Consider the following 16,480-nt stretch of genomic DNA (forward strand, 5'->3'; position numbering starts at 1 on the left):
TTTCTCTCTGTATTGAACAGGATGGACACCAATTCCAGAAGGATACCCTCACAGTGTCTCCTTTCTTCGACCATATCTTTCGAATTCTGTTGGTTCTACTTCGAGGCTATGCTCATGCAGCTCAGCCTCCGCCAACGGCACATGAGGGGCTTGGGATCCTGCAGCCTCGTTTCCGGCGCGTCTTCACCTATTCATCCCAAGCGATGACGTTCTCGCTCGCTCTTCTTTCGACCTTACCTCCGGCGACATCCGCCTTCGCAGCAGATTCACCTGACTGAACTAATGCCCCGAAGTCTTGCGCGCTAGTATCTCTCGTCATGAGCTTCGGTATTAGCATAGGTGATATACTAAAGCTGTGTGAGCTCGCTTCACGCGTCTACAAGAATTGTGAGTGTAATACTGGCTTTTTACAAGCACTAGCTAAGTTTTCAAGGTCGCGATTGCACCGGCGAGTACAAGACTCTTACTACGGAAGCGCGAAACCTCACGAACCTTCTCGAGGATATCAGCGATAAATATCACACCATTCCGGACGTCAGGAAGCAACAGCTTGTGGACGCATACGAGACATGCGTAAATGTATTACAAGAGCTAGACAAGACACTGGTGCATTACAATAGCCTAGATACAAAAAGCAAGCGGGCATGGGACAGGCTGAAATGGGATCCAGATCGATCGCGGACGTTGCGAGAGCGCCTGACTTCAAGCGTCGTCATGGTCAACGGCTTCTACAGTTCTTTGATCCATGACAGCCAAGTGCAAATCCTCGAAGCGCTAGGGAGACTAGAGAGAGACTATAGAGGAGGTCATCGAGAAGAGAGCATATTGTCGTTGCAGAGGATTGCGTCGGGCCCCATAGAGGAAGAAGACGATGAAGACGAAGATGCAGCATGGGATCAAATTATTCGAGACCTTGAAGACGTTGGAGTCACACACCGGGATGCGCTCGAGTACAGGGACTTCATCATAGATTGGTTTGTGAGAGCCGTCAATGAGGGAAGGTTGATGGAAGAGCGCCCTGGAACACAAACCTTCGATATGATGCCGCAAGAATTGGGAAACGCACTTCCTGCTGCGGTTTCAAGAGATGCGCAACAAATTCCTCGATGGGAGATGCCTAGCTCTTTTCAAGCCAGCCCGGATAATGGCCTAGAGTCGCTCCTAAATCAGCCTGCAGGCTCTGGATTAACCAGAGCCGACCGGCAACATCAACGTTCTTTTTCGACACCCGTTCCAGTCGAGAGCTCTTCGACGCCCTACGGTCGTCCCGAACGTGTCGTCAATAGGGCATCGCTGCCCCCTGGGGCCAGCCAATTGTCGCAAGGTATAGGTACTCCAGCGGCTTCAACCACCAGTGCCCAAGCCCGGATACCACCTGTCTACAACTCTGAGGGCAATGTGGGGGTTCGGCATACATTGCCATTGGGCGCTATTACCGTGCCCACGCAGCCGACAACCATTCCAGTTCATGTAGGCCAAGGCACACCGATAGAAGACAGTCTAGTCTCGACAGCGCAACGTATTACGGCAGCGTGGCTAGAGAGAGACTGGGCTAACGCAGCTTTCTATCTCGAAGAACAACTCGCCGCAGTGGAGCGCGGAGAAACCACGACGGTCAACGGCAACACCAGCCAGCCCGACCGGCGCCTTCTACGACACCTGATTGGGATATGCGCTTCCTATTCCGGAGACTTCTTGAAGGCCAAGAACGTCTTCGAAAGCGTGTTCAATGGGATCTACCTGAACGGTGCCAACTTGGATAGTGGGGATATTTCCGCAGCCCGCTGGCTAGGCGATGTTTGCTTGCACCTCCATGAGCCATACAATACGGCTCTCGCATGGAGCGTGGCCCTCAAGGGTCTGATTGCCCGATATGGAGCAACGCGAGATATTACTCTTACCGTCTGTGATGAGCTCGACACACTCGATCTTTGGCTGCATTCCGTGCGAGATCTCGAGGAATCCTTTCGGTTGAATATCGACCCTTCAGATGTTTTCATGCATACACATCTGATGGAGAAATATAGCCTCATCGCATCTCTTAAGGGTCGCCTAGAGCACAACACACACCGCACTAGCCCTGCGTTTATCCGCTGGGGACGCCCTACGACTGCATGGGCCGTTCCGGAGGAGATGCTCACGCGGCGGCTTACGGACATGAGCTCTTGGCCGTTGCAGTGGGACGCCACTTTTGCGGCGGCCGGTGCGATCAAATCAGAACAGCTCATGTCAGGCGCGAATTGCAATGGCCCGGTACCGCCTCTGAGTACCATATCACTGCCATCCGTGGGCTACATGCGTACAAAACAATTGCACTACCTAACGAAAAGAAGCCAGACGTGGCTTGTGGAAACCGTCAAATCTGGCCTTCAGGACCGAGGCATTGAACATAGAGAGGAAGGAGCAATGCTCATTTGCCGCTTCAACCAGCGGCGGCATGGTTTCGCATTCACAGAAGGCATCAACATAAAGTTCAAGAGAATCCAATTCCGCAGCATGGTCGGCCTAAAGATCACTGAAGGGGAGTGGGTGACTAGGACTCTCCCAACGCCCCGTGGCCTCCAAGGGCGTACGGTTCCACGGGGCATAGAAGATTTTATAAAGATTGTCAGGGACATTCTTGATAAAGCAGAGACGGAAGAGCGTGGAAACAACATCCTTGCGAAGAATTTGACGCTCGACACGCCGGATCTGTCCTTGGTCTCATCGATGCCGCGCAGATGATCGGGGAGACAACGGTTGTATTTTTCTTATGCATGGCTGCCTCAAATCCGGCGCAACTAGAGAATCGACATGCATATGACGTTTGCTCTCCCGAAGCATGGACCAACACAATAGAAGGACCGCTACGATTCCAAGGGCAACACATTGTGACAACCAAGGTTGTCCTGTCTATTCTAAATTACCCTCACTCCAGTCATTCTCGGCTCACGTTCCTGCAAGATGTTTATCGCTCTGTTCTGTGAGATATGAAGCTAGGCGCGGAAACCGGGAGACACAGCAGCACGCCGCTCGCCTCCTTGCCTTGAATGAGTAGAGATGCTAGCGCCCGAGGTTCATGTCGCATGCTGAGCAATAGGAGAAATCTTATTTCTGTTCAAGCCTTCTGGCAACCAGTGGGAAATTGAAGCCTCGAAGCAAATGCACTCCCGATGTTACGAGCATAGGGCCACTGTGGGGCTGAACCTGATTCTGAGATGAGCAGCTCGGGCTAGCTCACGGGGGGAGCGGAAGACCAGATGAGGCGGGGTGCTTGGCGACGGCGAAAGAAATGATGGCCGAAACCGACGATGCTGAAGAGTTGAGTTAGGGTGTGGAGTCCATATTGCGTCCAAATCTCTCCTCCCGGAAACCGCCATATTGGACCTTTCTGCGTGTACGAGAACATTGGATATCCTCGCCTCTCAACAAGCAGCCTCTTCTGCAAACCCCGCTTTCAGCGTTCTACAGCATTCTCTCACGATGTGTTGGTGGTGACGATCGTTTCGCGGGAAGCCTCGCCTCATGAGGGGGAGCCGCAAATTAAGGTGCGGTGCCTGGATTTAGGTTGTTTTAGAGAACGCCACAAGCGTCTACCTTGGTCATTTTCGTTTTCTCGGCGCGCTCCTCCAGCGATCTCGTTTATGTTTCATGTTTCGAGGATACGGGTTGTGGAGCGGGCTGATTGGCTGAGGAGGATCTAAGGCTGACTGCGTACGGAAAACGACATCGCTTCACCCTGGTTTTGGCAGACGCTGTGGGCATCGTCGTGATCAGTTGCAAGGAAGAGGTTCCGAGAGGACGGGAGATGGTCTTCGTGTTTGGTCCGCGTGCAGGGATGATGTGGTGCAGACTCCGCACTGTTCGGCCCCAGTCAATCAAAACCTCACGACGCCCCGGTTCTGGTTCCCTTTCTCTCCTTACCTTCGATGTGGTGCTTCGAACTTCAAAACCAACTTTCGTCTTTCCTTTAGGCTTTTTGGCCGCTGTCGTTCGTTTTCGTCGCCAGTCGACACGTTCATTCTTTTTGAGAAGCTACGCTCTGTGAAGTCCTAGCGACTTGATTTGTTCGTGTGTCATATTACGACTCGTTTCCAATCGACAACGTCTTTCCGAGAAAAAGAAGAAGATTTGCATCGATCATGAAGACTACATCTATTCTTCTCGCTACGTTGGTGGCGGCTCCTACAGCTCTCGCCCACACTGTCTGGACTACTTTCTATGTCGATGGAGTTAGCCAGGTAAATGCGGATCTCTTCCTCTAAGTGATGAGAGACTAATACTTCATAGGGAGATGGTGTTGCTATGCGCATGAGGAAGGATCCAGCCAAGGCTTCGTTCCCTCTTGAAGATTTGAGCAGCAACGACATGGCATGCAGTATGTTAGCCCGATCAGCGATCCGAGGACAGTCACTGACGAACCCTTCAGATGTCGACGGTGAGACCGGTGTCTCCCGCGTTCAGTCCGTTTCAGATGGTGCTACTCTTTCTTTCGAAATCCGTTCCTGGCCAAATGACCCTACCAAGGAGCGCCTGGATCGTGGGCACAAGGGTCCCTGTGCGGTCTATCTGAAGAAGGTCGATTCCGCCGTGGAAGACCAGGGCACGTCCACCATCCCTATCCACTTACATATCCGTGCTAACTTGATTCAGGCTACGGAGACGGATGGTTTAAGCTGTTTGACAACGGCTACGATGCCTCCTCAGACCAATGGTGCAGCGACCGCGTCATCGACAACAATGGCCTCCTCTCCGTCGTCCTCCCGAAGGGCTTGCAAGGTGGCTACTACTTAGCCCGCCCCGAGCTCCTCGCTCTCCACGCCGCGAACGCAAACGACCCCCAGTTCTACACAGGCTGTGCGCAGATCTTCGTCGAATCTACCGGCAATCTCGTCCCCGAAGAAACCGTCTCCATCCCTGGTTACGTCAAGGCCGGTGAACCTTCTGTCAGCTTCGACATCTATAACACAGATAACTCGGAGTACACCATGCCTGGCCCCAAGGTTGCTACCCTTACGTCAGGCGCTGGTACTGCGAGCGAGGCTCAAACCCAACAAAACGAAGGGCTCCGCCCCGCCGGCTGCATGGACGAGAACGCCAACTGGTGCGGTGTCGAAGTCCCCTCTTACTCCGACGAAGCAGGCTGCTGGGCCTCTGGCGAAAACTGCTGGAAGCAGCTTGACACATGCTACGACACTGCGCCACCGACGGGAAGCAAGGGCTGCGAGATCTGGCAGCGGAAGTGCCAGTCTATCAACGACGCCTGCGAGGCCAGGAATTTCAACGGCCCGCCGAATAAGGGCAAGGACCTGACGCCGAAGGCGGAGACTGTTGACGTCGGGCTTATCATGCAGACGTCTGGTGGAGGAGTTGACAACTCCGCGCCCAAGACTTCCGCCGCTGCGGCCGCCAAATCTAGCACCCCGGCTGCATCCAAGCCCAAGAGCTCCGCTGCTGCTGCTACCTCCCCCGCCGCTGCACCGAAACCTTCCTCCGCCGTGCCAAAGCCTTCCTCCGCCGCTCCAGCAGTCCCGTCGTACGGGTGGTACGAGGAGGGCGCCGACGCCGCCGAGACACCCAAGCACACCACCATCACCGTGCCAGCATCCGAAGCCGCGCCCGCGCCTACGGCGGCCCCTTCTTGCCCCGAGGGTTGGCACTGCGTTACCAAGTACGCGACGGAAGTCGTTACGGAGATCGTCTACGTGACCGTGGACCCTGAGAGCTATGGGAGGAAGAGGAGTGGCTTGCAGCATCGGAGGCATGGGCACTCTTTCTAAGCGACCCCCGGGTCATAGCGAGGGGACTAAAGGGATGATTTCTTCACTTCTACGAGGATGCTGCTGGGGGGTGCAGTACTCGCGAGCCCTGGGAGGGCTCTGTTTGGGTGGATATGGAAACCTTTCGATTCTTATTATCACTTCATTTTTGCATTGGGATTTAGCGGCCTGTTGTGGGGAAAACTTCATTCAGAGCCAGAAATGAAGGAAAATGTTCAACGATGATTTGTTCTTCCTTCCTGAGTGACTTCGACTGCGTTTGAATGTATGCTTGTTTGCGTTTTCATTTCAGGAGATAGGTGATGGTCGGTCAGGTTCAAGAGTTCCTTCCGGAACGCTATATTCCTCAGGGCTCCAACTGACAATGCTAATTTACATTTCACTTAGCACTGTCCTAGGCACCAGATGCGCCGCACTAGGGCCTATTCATCTCCCTATGCTTCTCTATCATCCTCCAAGTGAATCCCTCTGGCAATAGTGGTCATTGTGCAAGCCCAAAATGAGACCATATTTCATCAGTTCAGTTCTGCCGATACACCATCCACCAGCCATCCGTCTAGTCTCCTAGCGTAATGAAACTAGCCCCGCTCTCAGGCCACGCACCTCTTGAACAAGAGCGTCAAGCCGCGCATTCAATTCCCTGGACATGAGTCACAGGATCCGGCCATCCTCCGTCCTCACTATGCGACCTTCCCACTCCCCTCCGTCAATCTTCTTCCCCTGGTACACCGTATCACCATACCGATCGCCGACCTTGACTCTAAGCTCGCGCATATTCCGCTTCTCCTTCAGACAGTCAAGGAACACAGCACCCAGAAAATCCCACGTCCAATTCGTATTGCTGCTCGTGGCGCGCGAGGTCCTGGTGCCCGCGACCGTTGTATCCCAGACGAGCTGCACGCTGCGGAGCTGCTGCATGTGCTCTAAAAGGGCGAGAACGGCAGAAACGATGCTCGAATCGAACTCTGCGTCCTTAGCCTTAACCTCGGCGTGCGAGCGGAACGTCTTCAGCTCGCCGCGCACAGCGCGCGCATCTGTGAGACTCAAATTCGACCTCGTGATCCGGCTCAGGCTATGTATAGCCTTTGCATCACATGCTATCTCCCCTAGCTCAACGAAAAGCGTACAATGCCGTAGATTTGCCAGCAGCGCATCAGGCGCCCTCCAGAAATTAGGCGTCCCAGTCCCGATCCCCTTTGTTTGCGCTTGTTCAGCGGTGATGCTAAGGTCTGGCACGGTGCGGAACGCGTTGGTGGCGTCGATGCGTAGGAAGAAGGATGTGCGTTCGTAGAAGCATTGGCGGTATTCGGAGGAGAGTTGCTTGCTGACGAGAAGCACGGCGTGTTCGCGGAGAGTTTTGAGGCGGCCGTTGGAGGAGCGCTTGGGGGAGCGTTGTATGGGCCCGGTGTAGCCGTAGGAGCGCGGGACGGCGGCGAGGTCGAGGAGGTGGGTGAAGATATCGAGGCGGATCTCGACGGGGAATGCGCAAATGGAGGGGTGCGCAGGTCGTGCGGGGATGGAGATGGGCACTCCATCCGCAGGGTTGGTCGACGAGGATGAAGAAGCAGAATTGAGCGCCGTGGAAGCCATTGAAGGGTTGGTGGCGGCTTCCGCTTCAGCCTGGGAGCGTTATTGTTGAAGAGGAGAGGAGAGGGATGTTTTCAGCGATCGGCCGAACCGAGCGATCTGCTACAAGATGGACAAGCGCTGGAGAGGTCCAGGCTGGGAATTAATTATCAAATGTTGAAAGACAGCAGTGTTGTGCCCAGGTGGTAGGTGAAGGGAAGAAGCTGAACGCGGAAGGTCCAGCTCGGGAACCCCACCGATAGCCTACCGTATTAATAGAACAGACAATTCGCGGTGTCACGTGGAATAGCGAATTCCGGGGCTCCTCCTAGTCTGAGAAGAGAGCTCTGACAAGCCTCCAAGAATTTATATTTATTGTCCGCTATAGCAAGTGCCTGAAAACTTCGGGGTCGTTCGTAACGGGATCGATGGTGTCGTTGTCGTTCGCCAAACGCGTCTATTCCACCGTTGGTCTACTTTCCGTTCATATCTACCTAGGTATGCAAAATGTCACGAGCGCCCAAAAACAATGTACAGCTACAACCCTCCACATCACTTTCTACTGCTTCGCTGTCCGCACTTCTACACTCCCGTCGGACATTCCAAAATACACAGCTACCGGTTTTTGCCCGCTAGTCACGGTCTTTACTCCCTCCTTCCCGCTGATAGCATCCGCATCCGGACCGTTCAGCCCGGAGAAGATGCCCACCTCTAGCACGCCTGTCAATGCCTTGATAGCCTCACTCAGCTTGTTGACCTCCCACGTCCCGTCACTTCCGTCGCCCTTGCCTTTACCCGCTGCAATGTCCTCTGCGATCAGCAGCTTGGGGAACGGCGCGTCGATGATGAAGAAATCTTGATCCGTCTTCAATGGACCGGACTTCTCGAGCAGTGTAGTACGGAGCTTGGGGTTCGAAGAGCCGAGGACGCGGAGCGAGTGGAGCACGGTAGGTACGGAGATGGGAGCGACTTCGATGGGAATAGTGGGCCAGTTCGTCAGGAGGCGGTCTTGCTTCTTGCGGTAGTCTGCACACGACGGTTAGTATATCGCCTCCAATGCGATTGAGCATTGTACCTACCTGCAACACAGATGAATTTTTTCGCCCGCTCCGCAACCAGTTTCTCCTGAAACAAACAGGCACCACCACCTTTTATGCAGTTCAGCTCGACATCTACCTCATCCGCACCGTCGAAAGCAATGTCCAGCATTGTATCCTCCGGTAGGCTGTCGAAAGCGATCGGTGTCAGGCCTGCTTGTACGATCACTTGGCGCGATTGGTATCCAGTGGGTACGAAGCGGATCTGGGGGTTCGTTGAGCTCTCCTTGATTGCCTCTACGACGTAGACGATGGTCGTGCCGGAACCAATGCCAACGTGGCTCGCAGAAGGATCGAAGTGGTCCGCCACGGCCTGTTTGCCGGCCGCACGTTTGGCCGATTCAATGTTTACGTCGGTCATTTTTCTTTCCTCGACTCTTCGAGTGGAGGCTGAGGAAAGGGCTCGGAATTGACGATTCCGACGACAAAATGTAGGGAGCGTAGGAGGATGGGCCCGCAGAAGGGCGTTGGTATTGAGGGGTAGGAAAGAAGCACGGGAGACCAATTGGCAGCTGTAGGGCAGCAATTGAGAGTTTTGATGACTGATGCAGCGGATTTGCTGAGTTATATTATCGAGCCGGTGGAGTGACTGTCGCGAATTTAGGCGCATGAACAGGGCAACAAGCTCAAGAAAAGAAAACTGTGCGACAGGAAGAGGCTTGAGATACCACCGTTACACTCCTAGGATCTCTGAGGTGTGATGATATCAGTCCATGAAAAAGTTCACAGGGAATTGCTGTTGCTCGTGACGACTCAACGAGGGGCATTTTCGGGCCCGCGGAAATGATGCCCCGCGATTGGCTTGGCGCGTGAATGACACCAGAGAGCACCGCGCCTGGGGCTCACCGCCCGGCAGAATATCGACTGTGCTGCCTACATGTACACAACCCCAAACGGCGCGACACTTCGACTCTACCGCTCCTGTTCTCCCGCAGTCTTCCACAAACAACGGCCGCAGTTCACAATGGCGGACCTACCACCTCCCGTTCAAGGTCCGACTGCGAAGGAGAAGAAGTAAGCTACCCCGAGCTGTACAAGCTCCCACTTCACTTGTACAACTGCTAAACTAAGTAGGTATGACCGTCAGCTTCGGTTATGGGGAGCCACCGGCCAGCTCGCGCTCGAAAACTCGCATGTTCTCCTCATAAACTCTGGCCCGGGCGTAGTTGGCGTCGAAACCCTCAAGAACTTGGTGCTACCGGGCATCGGTAACTTCACGATTCAAGACTCGGCGGTCGTGTCGGAGGCAGACTTGGGCGTAAACTTCTTCCTTGAGGAGCAGCATCTGGGCGGCTTCCGAGCGGAGCATACCTGCAATCTGCTGAAGGAGCTCAACCCAGATGTGAAGGGCAACTTCATCACAGAGGCAGGAAACTCCACAATTGCTATACTAAGTGTTACTGACATGTATTCAGCCGGTCGAAACATGGCTCACGCAGCCCAACGTCCTTAATCCGTACACGCTCGTCATCGTATCCGCACCAATCCGATCTGAGCTCCTCGCCAAACTCTCTGCACATGCAGACGCAGCGATAATACCTCTCTTCTACATCCATTCAATCGGATTCTACTCGCACTTCGCCATACATCTTCCCCCCGCGTTCCCGATAATAGATACCCACCCAGACCCCGAGAGCATCACCGACTTGCGTCTACTGAGGCCGTGGCCAGAACTATTACAGTATGCGGCCGACAAGACAACCAACCTAGAAGCCATGGACGGGGAGGATCACGGTCACGTCCCGTACGTCGCTCTGCTGCTACACTACCTCGAGAAGTGGAAGGAGGAGCACGATGGTCAAGTGCCGCAGAACTACAAGGACAAAACAACCTTCCGAGACATCGTATCGAAAGCAGCACGGACGAACAATCCCGAAGGCGGTGAAGAGAACTTCGATGAAGCGGTAGCGGCAGTACTCAAGTCACTAAATCCTCCGGAGGCGAGCAGCGCGGTCAAAGAGATCTTCAAGGCACCAGAGTGCGTGCTTGTGCGCCAGGATTCGCCCAGCTTCTGGGTAATAGCAAACGCCGTCGGTCTCTTCTACACCAAGTATGGCGTTCTTCCAGTGCCAGGAGCGGTTCCAGATATGAAGGCGCGCTCCGCAGACTACATACAACTACAGAACGTCTACAAGTCGAAGGCCCGAAAAGATCTGGCCGAAGTGCTCGAGAGCGTGCGGTTTCTAGAGAGAAATGCGAATAGGAGTACAGCTATTGAAGAGAAAGATGTTGAGGCTTTCTGCAAGAACGCGGCGCACATCAAGCTGGTGCGAGGGAGGCCATTTCACGTCGTGCCGGCAGAAGGATCAGTGCGGTGGGGAGACAGGGCAAAATCGATAGGTACGCTTCCGATCGCATCGACGCATGCGTCACAAAAGTCACACTAATCCCGTACAGCTCAAACCCTTACTTTCCCTGACTCGCTAGTTCCGCTATATATCGCCTTCCTGGCTTGGGACAAGTTCGTGGCGACGCACGAGAAGGACGCCCTAGGCGGCGCCCCCAAAGTACCCGGAGAGTCAGACACAGACCTCGAAGCAGACAACGAAAAAGTTACTTCTATCGCGTTTAAGATTGCCAACGACCTGGTCAAGGAAGCCGCTGCTTCGATTGACGAAGACGAATACGCTACCATCAAGACCCAGATAGGGGAGTTCGTTCAGGAACTGTGAGTGCTAAACGACTCTTTAGTACTAATAGTTGCTAACGTGATTCATAGTGTCCGAGCAGGCGGCGCTGAGCTTCACAATATCTCTGCTTTCACAGGCGGCATCGTCTCGCAAGAGGTCATCAAAGTCATTACCGAGCAGTACATCCCTGTGGATAACACTTGCATATTCGACGGCATTAGGAGTAAGAGCGCGGTTTTCAAGGTATAGGCGGATGTATTATGGCTCTTGGTGTTATCCACACGGGGCAAAAGCGACCACAGCAACCGTGCCTATCTCTCCCACACTGTGGGGTGGATCCAGGATAGGAAAACCGCCTCTAGTCGGTGAATGGCATAATTCCACAGGTACGGGACTGGTGAAGTCCCACAAGGCACTGAGGCTTGACTCAAGGTGATGCTCTTTATTGAGATGATAGGCTAACTTCACACGTTCTTGTATTGCTCTTTTCACCGCGATGCGTCTCACGACAAAGCCGGCACACTCCAATCAACCCACCTCTTTTCGTCAATGACGAACTTCCCGTCCGTCTTCCACACATCCGTGTTGGTGTCCTTGCCAAGCAGGAACCTCTCAATAAATGCCGTCAGCTCGGGCTGCTGCGCCTTCGGAAACCCACAATGGTCAGAATGCGAATTCTGACTGAATCCAAAGTAATGCTTCACTCCCAACGCCTCATGCGCCATTCTCCCGGCCGTCGCGCAGTGGTAATTGCTCGTCGGGCCGAGGTAGTCAATTGCAGTATTCTCGATGATGAGAAGACCGCGGGGCGGGTCCGCGTACAGCGCGTGCATCATATGGTTGTCCCAGGGAAGTGTCGGCACAGCATCAACGTACTTAGAGAAGTCGGTCGAAAACCATGTGTCGCCATTTACGATCTGGTGCGCGGTCTCGACTTTCGTGCCATTCTTCTGGATCTCATCCGCGATTCGCCAACATCCCGCAGCAGCCTGCCCTCCTTCCTGCGGCAGCGCGAGTGCAATCCTATCCACGAATGCGCCGGCGATAGTAGCGCCTTTCCCGTTGCGCGAGCAGCCTGTTACACCGACGCGCTTGGGATCGATCTTCGCAGCGGGCGTGAGTTCTAGCGCATCGATAATGCGGTCAACGCCCCATGCTGCGGTAATCATACCGCCGGCGTTATGATTAGCCCCGTAGAGATCGTAGAACTTGCCCTTCCCGCGCCCGTTGTCTGCAGCCATTTCAAAATTCTGATACGTGATTGTAGCAACGGTGCTTGGGATCGGGAGACTAGCCGCGCCGTACGCGATGATGGCGGGATAGGGGGCGGTGGCTGAGGTAGGGAGCTTGAGGGTTACGGTGAAGGACATTGTTTTTCCGGCTTCTTTCGCGGTGATTGTGAGAGAGGTGCCGGAGAGGGAGGCTGTGAGGGAGGAGGGCTTGGGTGGCATTTGCCCGTAGGTGTAGCGCTGGAGCAGTTGGCGGATTTCTTCTTTGCGGCAGGGCCATTGGGATTTGGTGGTTAGGCGGGGACTGGCAAGGGGGAGGAACGGGTCGGGGAGTTTGGCATTGGAGGCGTAGGTTATGGCTGATGGTAGGGTAGGGCAGGTTGATGTGTTTTGCCCGATGACGGGGGAGGCGAGCAAGAGAAGGGGGAGGATGAAGGAAAGCATGATGTCGTTGGCTTTTTGCGCGAGTCTTTGGAGAAGTCTCTAGCACATCTTACTCTTGATATACTTGTACGCCTATGGCACCTAGCTGTTGCGGACAAATATGGACTCCCTCTAGAGTACTACAGCTAGTGAGGCCGCATTCCATGATCTCGAATAGATGTTCAAAATTATCCAAAGGGAGTCGCTATAGGCATGTGGAAAGGATTTCGAGCCAAGCTCAGTAGTATGCTCACTCCGGATTGAGCCTGTGTCTGAGCTGCATTCTGATAGACGGAGAAACAACATAGGGAGGCTGGGTTCTTAGATTGGATTGACTGTGTGGCGCTTTCTCATATACAGGCATCGTGGCTGACGTCCATAGCTCGGACGTCTCTCGGCGGAACCCCGCTTTGCAATATCCATCTCCTTGATGTCCGCAACCACAACCTGCAATGCACTCTCGGCAACATGTCGATCGGCGCGGAATCGTGAGATGAGGTCCTTGTCGTTGGCGTGGCTTGGGATGATGGAGGCGTCGTTTCAGATGCGTTACAGAATCCTGGGCATGGGTGAACACCGCAGCCTTCGATATTGTCCTATCGTGAACTGAAATGCTAACATCATGATCTTCTTAAGGTTCTCTATTGCCTTGTTAGGCACTATCGCGCTCTCAGTCGAAGCGCTTTCCCCAGAGTACCAGTGCGACCGGCCGGCTGCACAGCAACAGCTCTTTGGGCAGAGGCCAGCGGCATGTCGTCAAAAGGAGCTTCATGAAGATGCTGGACCTGAGGCTTATTCGCATCCGATATGGTCGCATTCTCCATTCTGCATCTCTCGGCCAGATAGACGATATTGCACACATACGACACAGGACTTCCGCAACAGAAAAGGCCTCAGCATCATCGCCTCCTCGGTTGCCGCCGAGGCAGCGACACGAGCCTTTGGCTTCGCGAGGAGAGCACCGTCCGATCTAAGTGACCAGCTGGAGGTCCGCGATATTCCTGGAAAAGGAAAAGGCCTTATCGCAGGAAGCTCCGTCAAGAGAGGGCAGATCATCATGCTAGACTCACCCCGCATCATCGCCAGCGCGCAGTTCCCAGCACGCATGACACGCTCGGAAGGCCTCCAGCTATTCAACTTCGCTCTCAATTGGCTACCAGACGAGGACCGAAACCTCGTGCTGTCCCTGGACAAGAGCCTTGGAGGAACGGACATCGAAAACATCATGAAGACGAACTCGTTCGCCTGCCAGATCGACGACGGCGGAGTAGGAGACGGCTACATGTGCCTCTTCCCCTCCGTGTCCAGGATCAATCACGCCTGCCGACCGAATGCGCATGCGCGCTTCATCCCGCGCACGCTGTTGATGGAGATCAAAGCTCTACGGGACATCGCTCCGGGAGAGGAGATCAGCATTTCCTACGGAAGCGTAGACTTGAAGCACGCGGACCGCCAGAAGCTGTACAAGGAGGGCTGGGGATTCAAGTGTACTTGCGATGTCTGCACCGCAGATGCATACACTATTGCCGGAAGCGATCAGAGGAGGGGACGGTTCAGCCAGCTGCGTGAGAGGCTTAATTCTTTGACTGCGGAGACGTACGATGCGCAGCAGATTGTTGCGTGGGAGAAAGAGGTGCTTGAGCTTAGCGAGAAGGAGGGATTGGACGTTCTGGTAGCTGAGGATCTGGAGAGGATGGCGTATGTGTACGCTGGATTGGGCTTGGTAGAGGAGGCAAAGTCGTGGGCGAGGAAGGCGAGGTTGAGTTTGTTGGAGTGGACGATCGTTGATGGGGGATCGGAGAATGACGTTAGGAGAGTGGAGGAGTTGTTGAGAGAGCTGGGTGGTTGAGAGACGTTGGAGGTAAAGATTCCTATTTTCGGTGGCACTGAATGCCCTGGGGATCGATTCCACGCGCCAAACATCGTTTTCGGGAAGGAAAAGATAGAAACGGTCTTGCTGTACCTAGAAACGAGAATGTGGTATAGACAGGAGGGATTCAGATGGCACACGTGGCTGGCGTGGCCGGAACGTGCGCATAGACCAAGCCAATGGCGTCCAGGCCCAGCCTTAGGTCCAACCTACACCTCAAACCATTCGATGCCATCTTCATGCCTTAGCGGCACGATCTATCAGAATGAAAACCATCTTGTCTGACGACGCAGCGTTACCATCCCCTGCATGTAGCGCGCGCTTCCTCAGCTGCGCAGCGGGAGAATAAACTTCGCCGCTTCACACCTACATCTATCAAGACATGACTGGACCTCTCATTGTTACTAGCACCTTTAAACCAACATCTAGAAGCTCTTCGGCTTTTCTTGGCCCTAACATGAGAGCAAGCCTGCCTTTCGGGCCATCGGGGGTTCAGGCGACCCAGTTTTATCATGTGTTTCATATGGCACACCTGCATACCACAACACCAGCTGAGCAAGGCCATGCCTCATCGCAGCGTACACCTAACCCGTTTCCGTCCCGTATCATACACAACCAAAAACCCTTCAAATGGCCTTAACAGCCCTCTAAGCTTACCTCCAAGCATTGCTCTCCCCGTACCTAGCTATCCCCATTCTCTCTCCTCATGCTGTCGGAATATCTATACAACTACCTACCCTCTTTCCTCTATAATTACTTCTACGGCATCTATTACACGCTCCTCTACAACCCTGCACTCTTATTCTTCATACTATGCTTCTTCACAATCCGCATCTACTTCTTCCAGCAATCGCAGCGGCGGCAGGAATCGCAGTTGCTGCAGAACGAACATGCTACGGCCTCGATGGCACGCAGCTCAGCGACGAATACGGACCCTGCAACCCAGAAGCAAAGCACAGCGGATGCTGCGCCATACACAGACCCGCAGGCTCAGTAGACGTTTGCTTAGATAACGGCCTGTGTATGGCGACGAATGGCGGATTCGTGGGCACTATCTGGCAGGATGGCTGTACGGATCCTACAGGCACGGATTCAGGCTGTCCGAAAATGTGTCCGGATGGTACGATATGCTCCCTTAGTTTTCCCCCCCACTTAAATCCAATCCAATCCACTCCAGCCATCTTCTCCCTACTAACCCCCACACAGAAAACGACGGTTTCGCCGGCCTCAACAAAGTCCTCGCCTGGAACATCCAAACCTGCGACTTCGGCATCTACTGCTGCCGCGCCGTCGACGACAACGCAAACTGCTGCGCCAACTCCACCGCCCCGCGCATAACAACTAACGCCATCGGCGCCTTCAAGTTCGAGACCTCCACGGCTGGCGCTTCCCCCGCAACCGCGACAGCTTCTGCCGCAAACACAGCTACACAAGTAGTCTTCGGCACAGCCGTCAGCACAGGCACGCCATCTACCCTCACCCCCTCGCAAGTAGGCTCCGCCTCCACCGCCGCACCCGACCTCTGCGCCTCCGCGAAACGCAAAACCGCCATCGTCGGCGGAGCGTTGGGTAGTATTCTCGGTGCTGCGCTGCTCGGCGCTCTCGGCGTGATTGTCTGGATGCATGGGAAAGAGAAGCGGCAGCGCAGACTGAAAGAGCACTACGAGACGCAATTTGGGAAATCGCAGTACGGGAGTGCGGCCTGGGCGTATCAGCGTGGGCCGGGGACTGTCGTTGTTGAGGCGGATTCGGGGGCGGTGCCGGCGGAGAAGGGATAAGGTTGGTGGTGTGCAGGAAAAAGGGGGTAGGGTGTTTTCTCCGGGTACATTTATTTTGGTGCGGTTTTGAGCGTGTAGGGATTTTGCATGGTAATGAGTGCTATGCGGAGCGTGGGATATATTTGATT

The 16,480-nt window shown here is 54.3% G+C and overlaps 8 protein-coding genes across 8 annotated transcripts; 5 read left to right on the forward strand and 3 right to left on the reverse strand.

Annotated features, from left to right (window-relative positions):
• Position 1: 1 nt before the first annotated feature.
• Positions 2 to 2,940, forward strand: BU26DRAFT_307653 (uncharacterized protein). The gene is made up of 2 exons (XM_033821871.1): positions 2 to 387; positions 434 to 2,940. Exons 1-2 carry the CDS (start codon positions 318 to 320, stop codon positions 2,722 to 2,724), a joined length of 2,361 nt encoding a protein of 786 aa, XP_033683849.1. The 5' UTR covers positions 2 to 317; the 3' UTR covers positions 2,725 to 2,940.
• A 1,181-nt stretch (positions 2,941 to 4,121) lies between these two features.
• Positions 4,122 to 5,759, forward strand: BU26DRAFT_426652 (lytic polysaccharide monooxygenase; the record flags this gene model as incomplete). Its single annotated transcript, XM_033823687.1, is given in 4 exon segments — positions 4,122 to 4,220; positions 4,270 to 4,357; positions 4,409 to 4,615; positions 4,633 to 5,759. The coding sequence occupies 4 exon segments, from the start codon at positions 4,122 to 4,124 to the stop codon at positions 5,757 to 5,759; spliced, it is 1,521 nt and encodes a 506-aa protein (XP_033683850.1).
• Positions 5,760 to 6,100: 341 nt separating this feature from the next.
• On the reverse strand, positions 6,101 to 7,550 carry BU26DRAFT_519053 (uncharacterized protein). The gene has a single exon (XM_033828959.1). The coding sequence runs from the start codon at positions 7,347 to 7,349 to the stop codon at positions 6,411 to 6,413; it is 939 nt and encodes a 312-aa protein (XP_033683851.1). The 5' UTR covers positions 7,350 to 7,550; the 3' UTR covers positions 6,101 to 6,410.
• Positions 7,551 to 7,658: 108 nt separating this feature from the next.
• Positions 7,659 to 9,171, reverse strand: BU26DRAFT_519054 (ribose-5-phosphate isomerase). Its single transcript, XM_033828960.1, has 2 exons — positions 8,405 to 9,171; positions 7,659 to 8,351 (listed from the first exon to the last, which is right to left on the reverse strand). Exons 1-2 carry the CDS (start codon positions 8,781 to 8,783, stop codon positions 7,885 to 7,887), a joined length of 846 nt encoding a protein of 281 aa, XP_033683852.1. The 5' UTR covers positions 8,784 to 9,171; the 3' UTR covers positions 7,659 to 7,884.
• A 215-nt stretch (positions 9,172 to 9,386) lies between these two features.
• Positions 9,387 to 11,301, forward strand: BU26DRAFT_530912 (uncharacterized protein; the record flags this gene model as incomplete). The annotated part of the gene is made up of 5 exons (XM_033830986.1): positions 9,387 to 9,436; positions 9,497 to 9,788; positions 9,838 to 10,762; positions 10,820 to 11,090; positions 11,142 to 11,301. The coding sequence occupies 5 exons, from the start codon at positions 9,387 to 9,389 to the stop codon at positions 11,299 to 11,301; spliced, it is 1,698 nt and encodes a 565-aa protein (XP_033683853.1).
• A 240-nt stretch (positions 11,302 to 11,541) lies between these two features.
• Positions 11,542 to 12,725, reverse strand: BU26DRAFT_483922 (carbohydrate esterase family 15 protein; the record flags this gene model as incomplete). The annotated part of the gene is made up of 1 exon (XM_033825833.1): positions 11,542 to 12,725. The coding sequence occupies one exon, from the start codon at positions 12,723 to 12,725 to the stop codon at positions 11,556 to 11,558; it is 1,170 nt and encodes a 389-aa protein (XP_033683854.1). The 3' UTR covers positions 11,542 to 11,555.
• A 443-nt stretch (positions 12,726 to 13,168) lies between these two features.
• BU26DRAFT_519055 (SET domain-containing protein) lies at positions 13,169 to 14,764 on the forward strand. The gene has a single exon (XM_033828961.1). It carries the CDS (start codon positions 13,327 to 13,329, stop codon positions 14,551 to 14,553), a length of 1,227 nt encoding a protein of 408 aa, XP_033683855.1. The 5' UTR covers positions 13,169 to 13,326; the 3' UTR covers positions 14,554 to 14,764.
• Positions 14,765 to 15,441: 677 nt separating this feature from the next.
• Positions 15,442 to 16,259, forward strand: BU26DRAFT_405681 (uncharacterized protein; the record flags this gene model as incomplete). Its single annotated transcript, XM_033822854.1, has 2 exons — positions 15,442 to 15,694; positions 15,781 to 16,259. Coding segments are annotated over 2 exons (732 nt in total), but the record flags the coding sequence as incomplete, so codon positions are not given.
• Positions 16,260 to 16,480: the final 221 nt, after the last annotated feature.

This window comes from Trematosphaeria pertusa, assembly GCF_010094035.1.
Source record: "Trematosphaeria pertusa strain CBS 122368 unplaced genomic scaffold BU26scaffold_7, whole genome shotgun sequence".
NCBI classification, from domain to species: Eukaryota; Fungi; Ascomycota; class Dothideomycetes; order Pleosporales; family Trematosphaeriaceae; genus Trematosphaeria; species Trematosphaeria pertusa.

What these genes read in the sequence shown, in the direction of transcription:
- BU26DRAFT_307653 (XM_033821871.1), top strand. Translation starts at nt 318, where the DNA reads ATGAGCTTCGGTATTAGCATAGGTGATATACTAAAGCTGTGTGAGCTC. An exon ending in TTCACGCGTCTACAAGAATT is followed by an intron (nt 388 to 433) that starts GTGAGTGTAATA and finishes TAAGTTTTCAAG; the next exon opens with GTCGCGATTGCACCGGCGAG.
- BU26DRAFT_519053 (XM_033828959.1), bottom strand. Translation starts at nt 7,349, where the DNA reads ATGGCTTCCACGGCGCTCAATTCTGCTTCTTCATCCTCGTCGACCAAC.
- BU26DRAFT_519054 (XM_033828960.1), bottom strand. Translation starts at nt 8,783, where the DNA reads ATGACCGACGTAAACATTGAATCGGCCAAACGTGCGGCCGGCAAACAG. An exon ending in AAAATTCATCTGTGTTGCAG is followed by an intron (nt 8,352 to 8,404) that starts GTAGGTACAATG and finishes CGTCGTGTGCAG; the next exon opens with ACTACCGCAAGAAGCAAGAC.
- BU26DRAFT_519055 (XM_033828961.1), top strand. Translation starts at nt 13,327, where the DNA reads ATGATCTTCTTAAGGTTCTCTATTGCCTTGTTAGGCACTATCGCGCTC.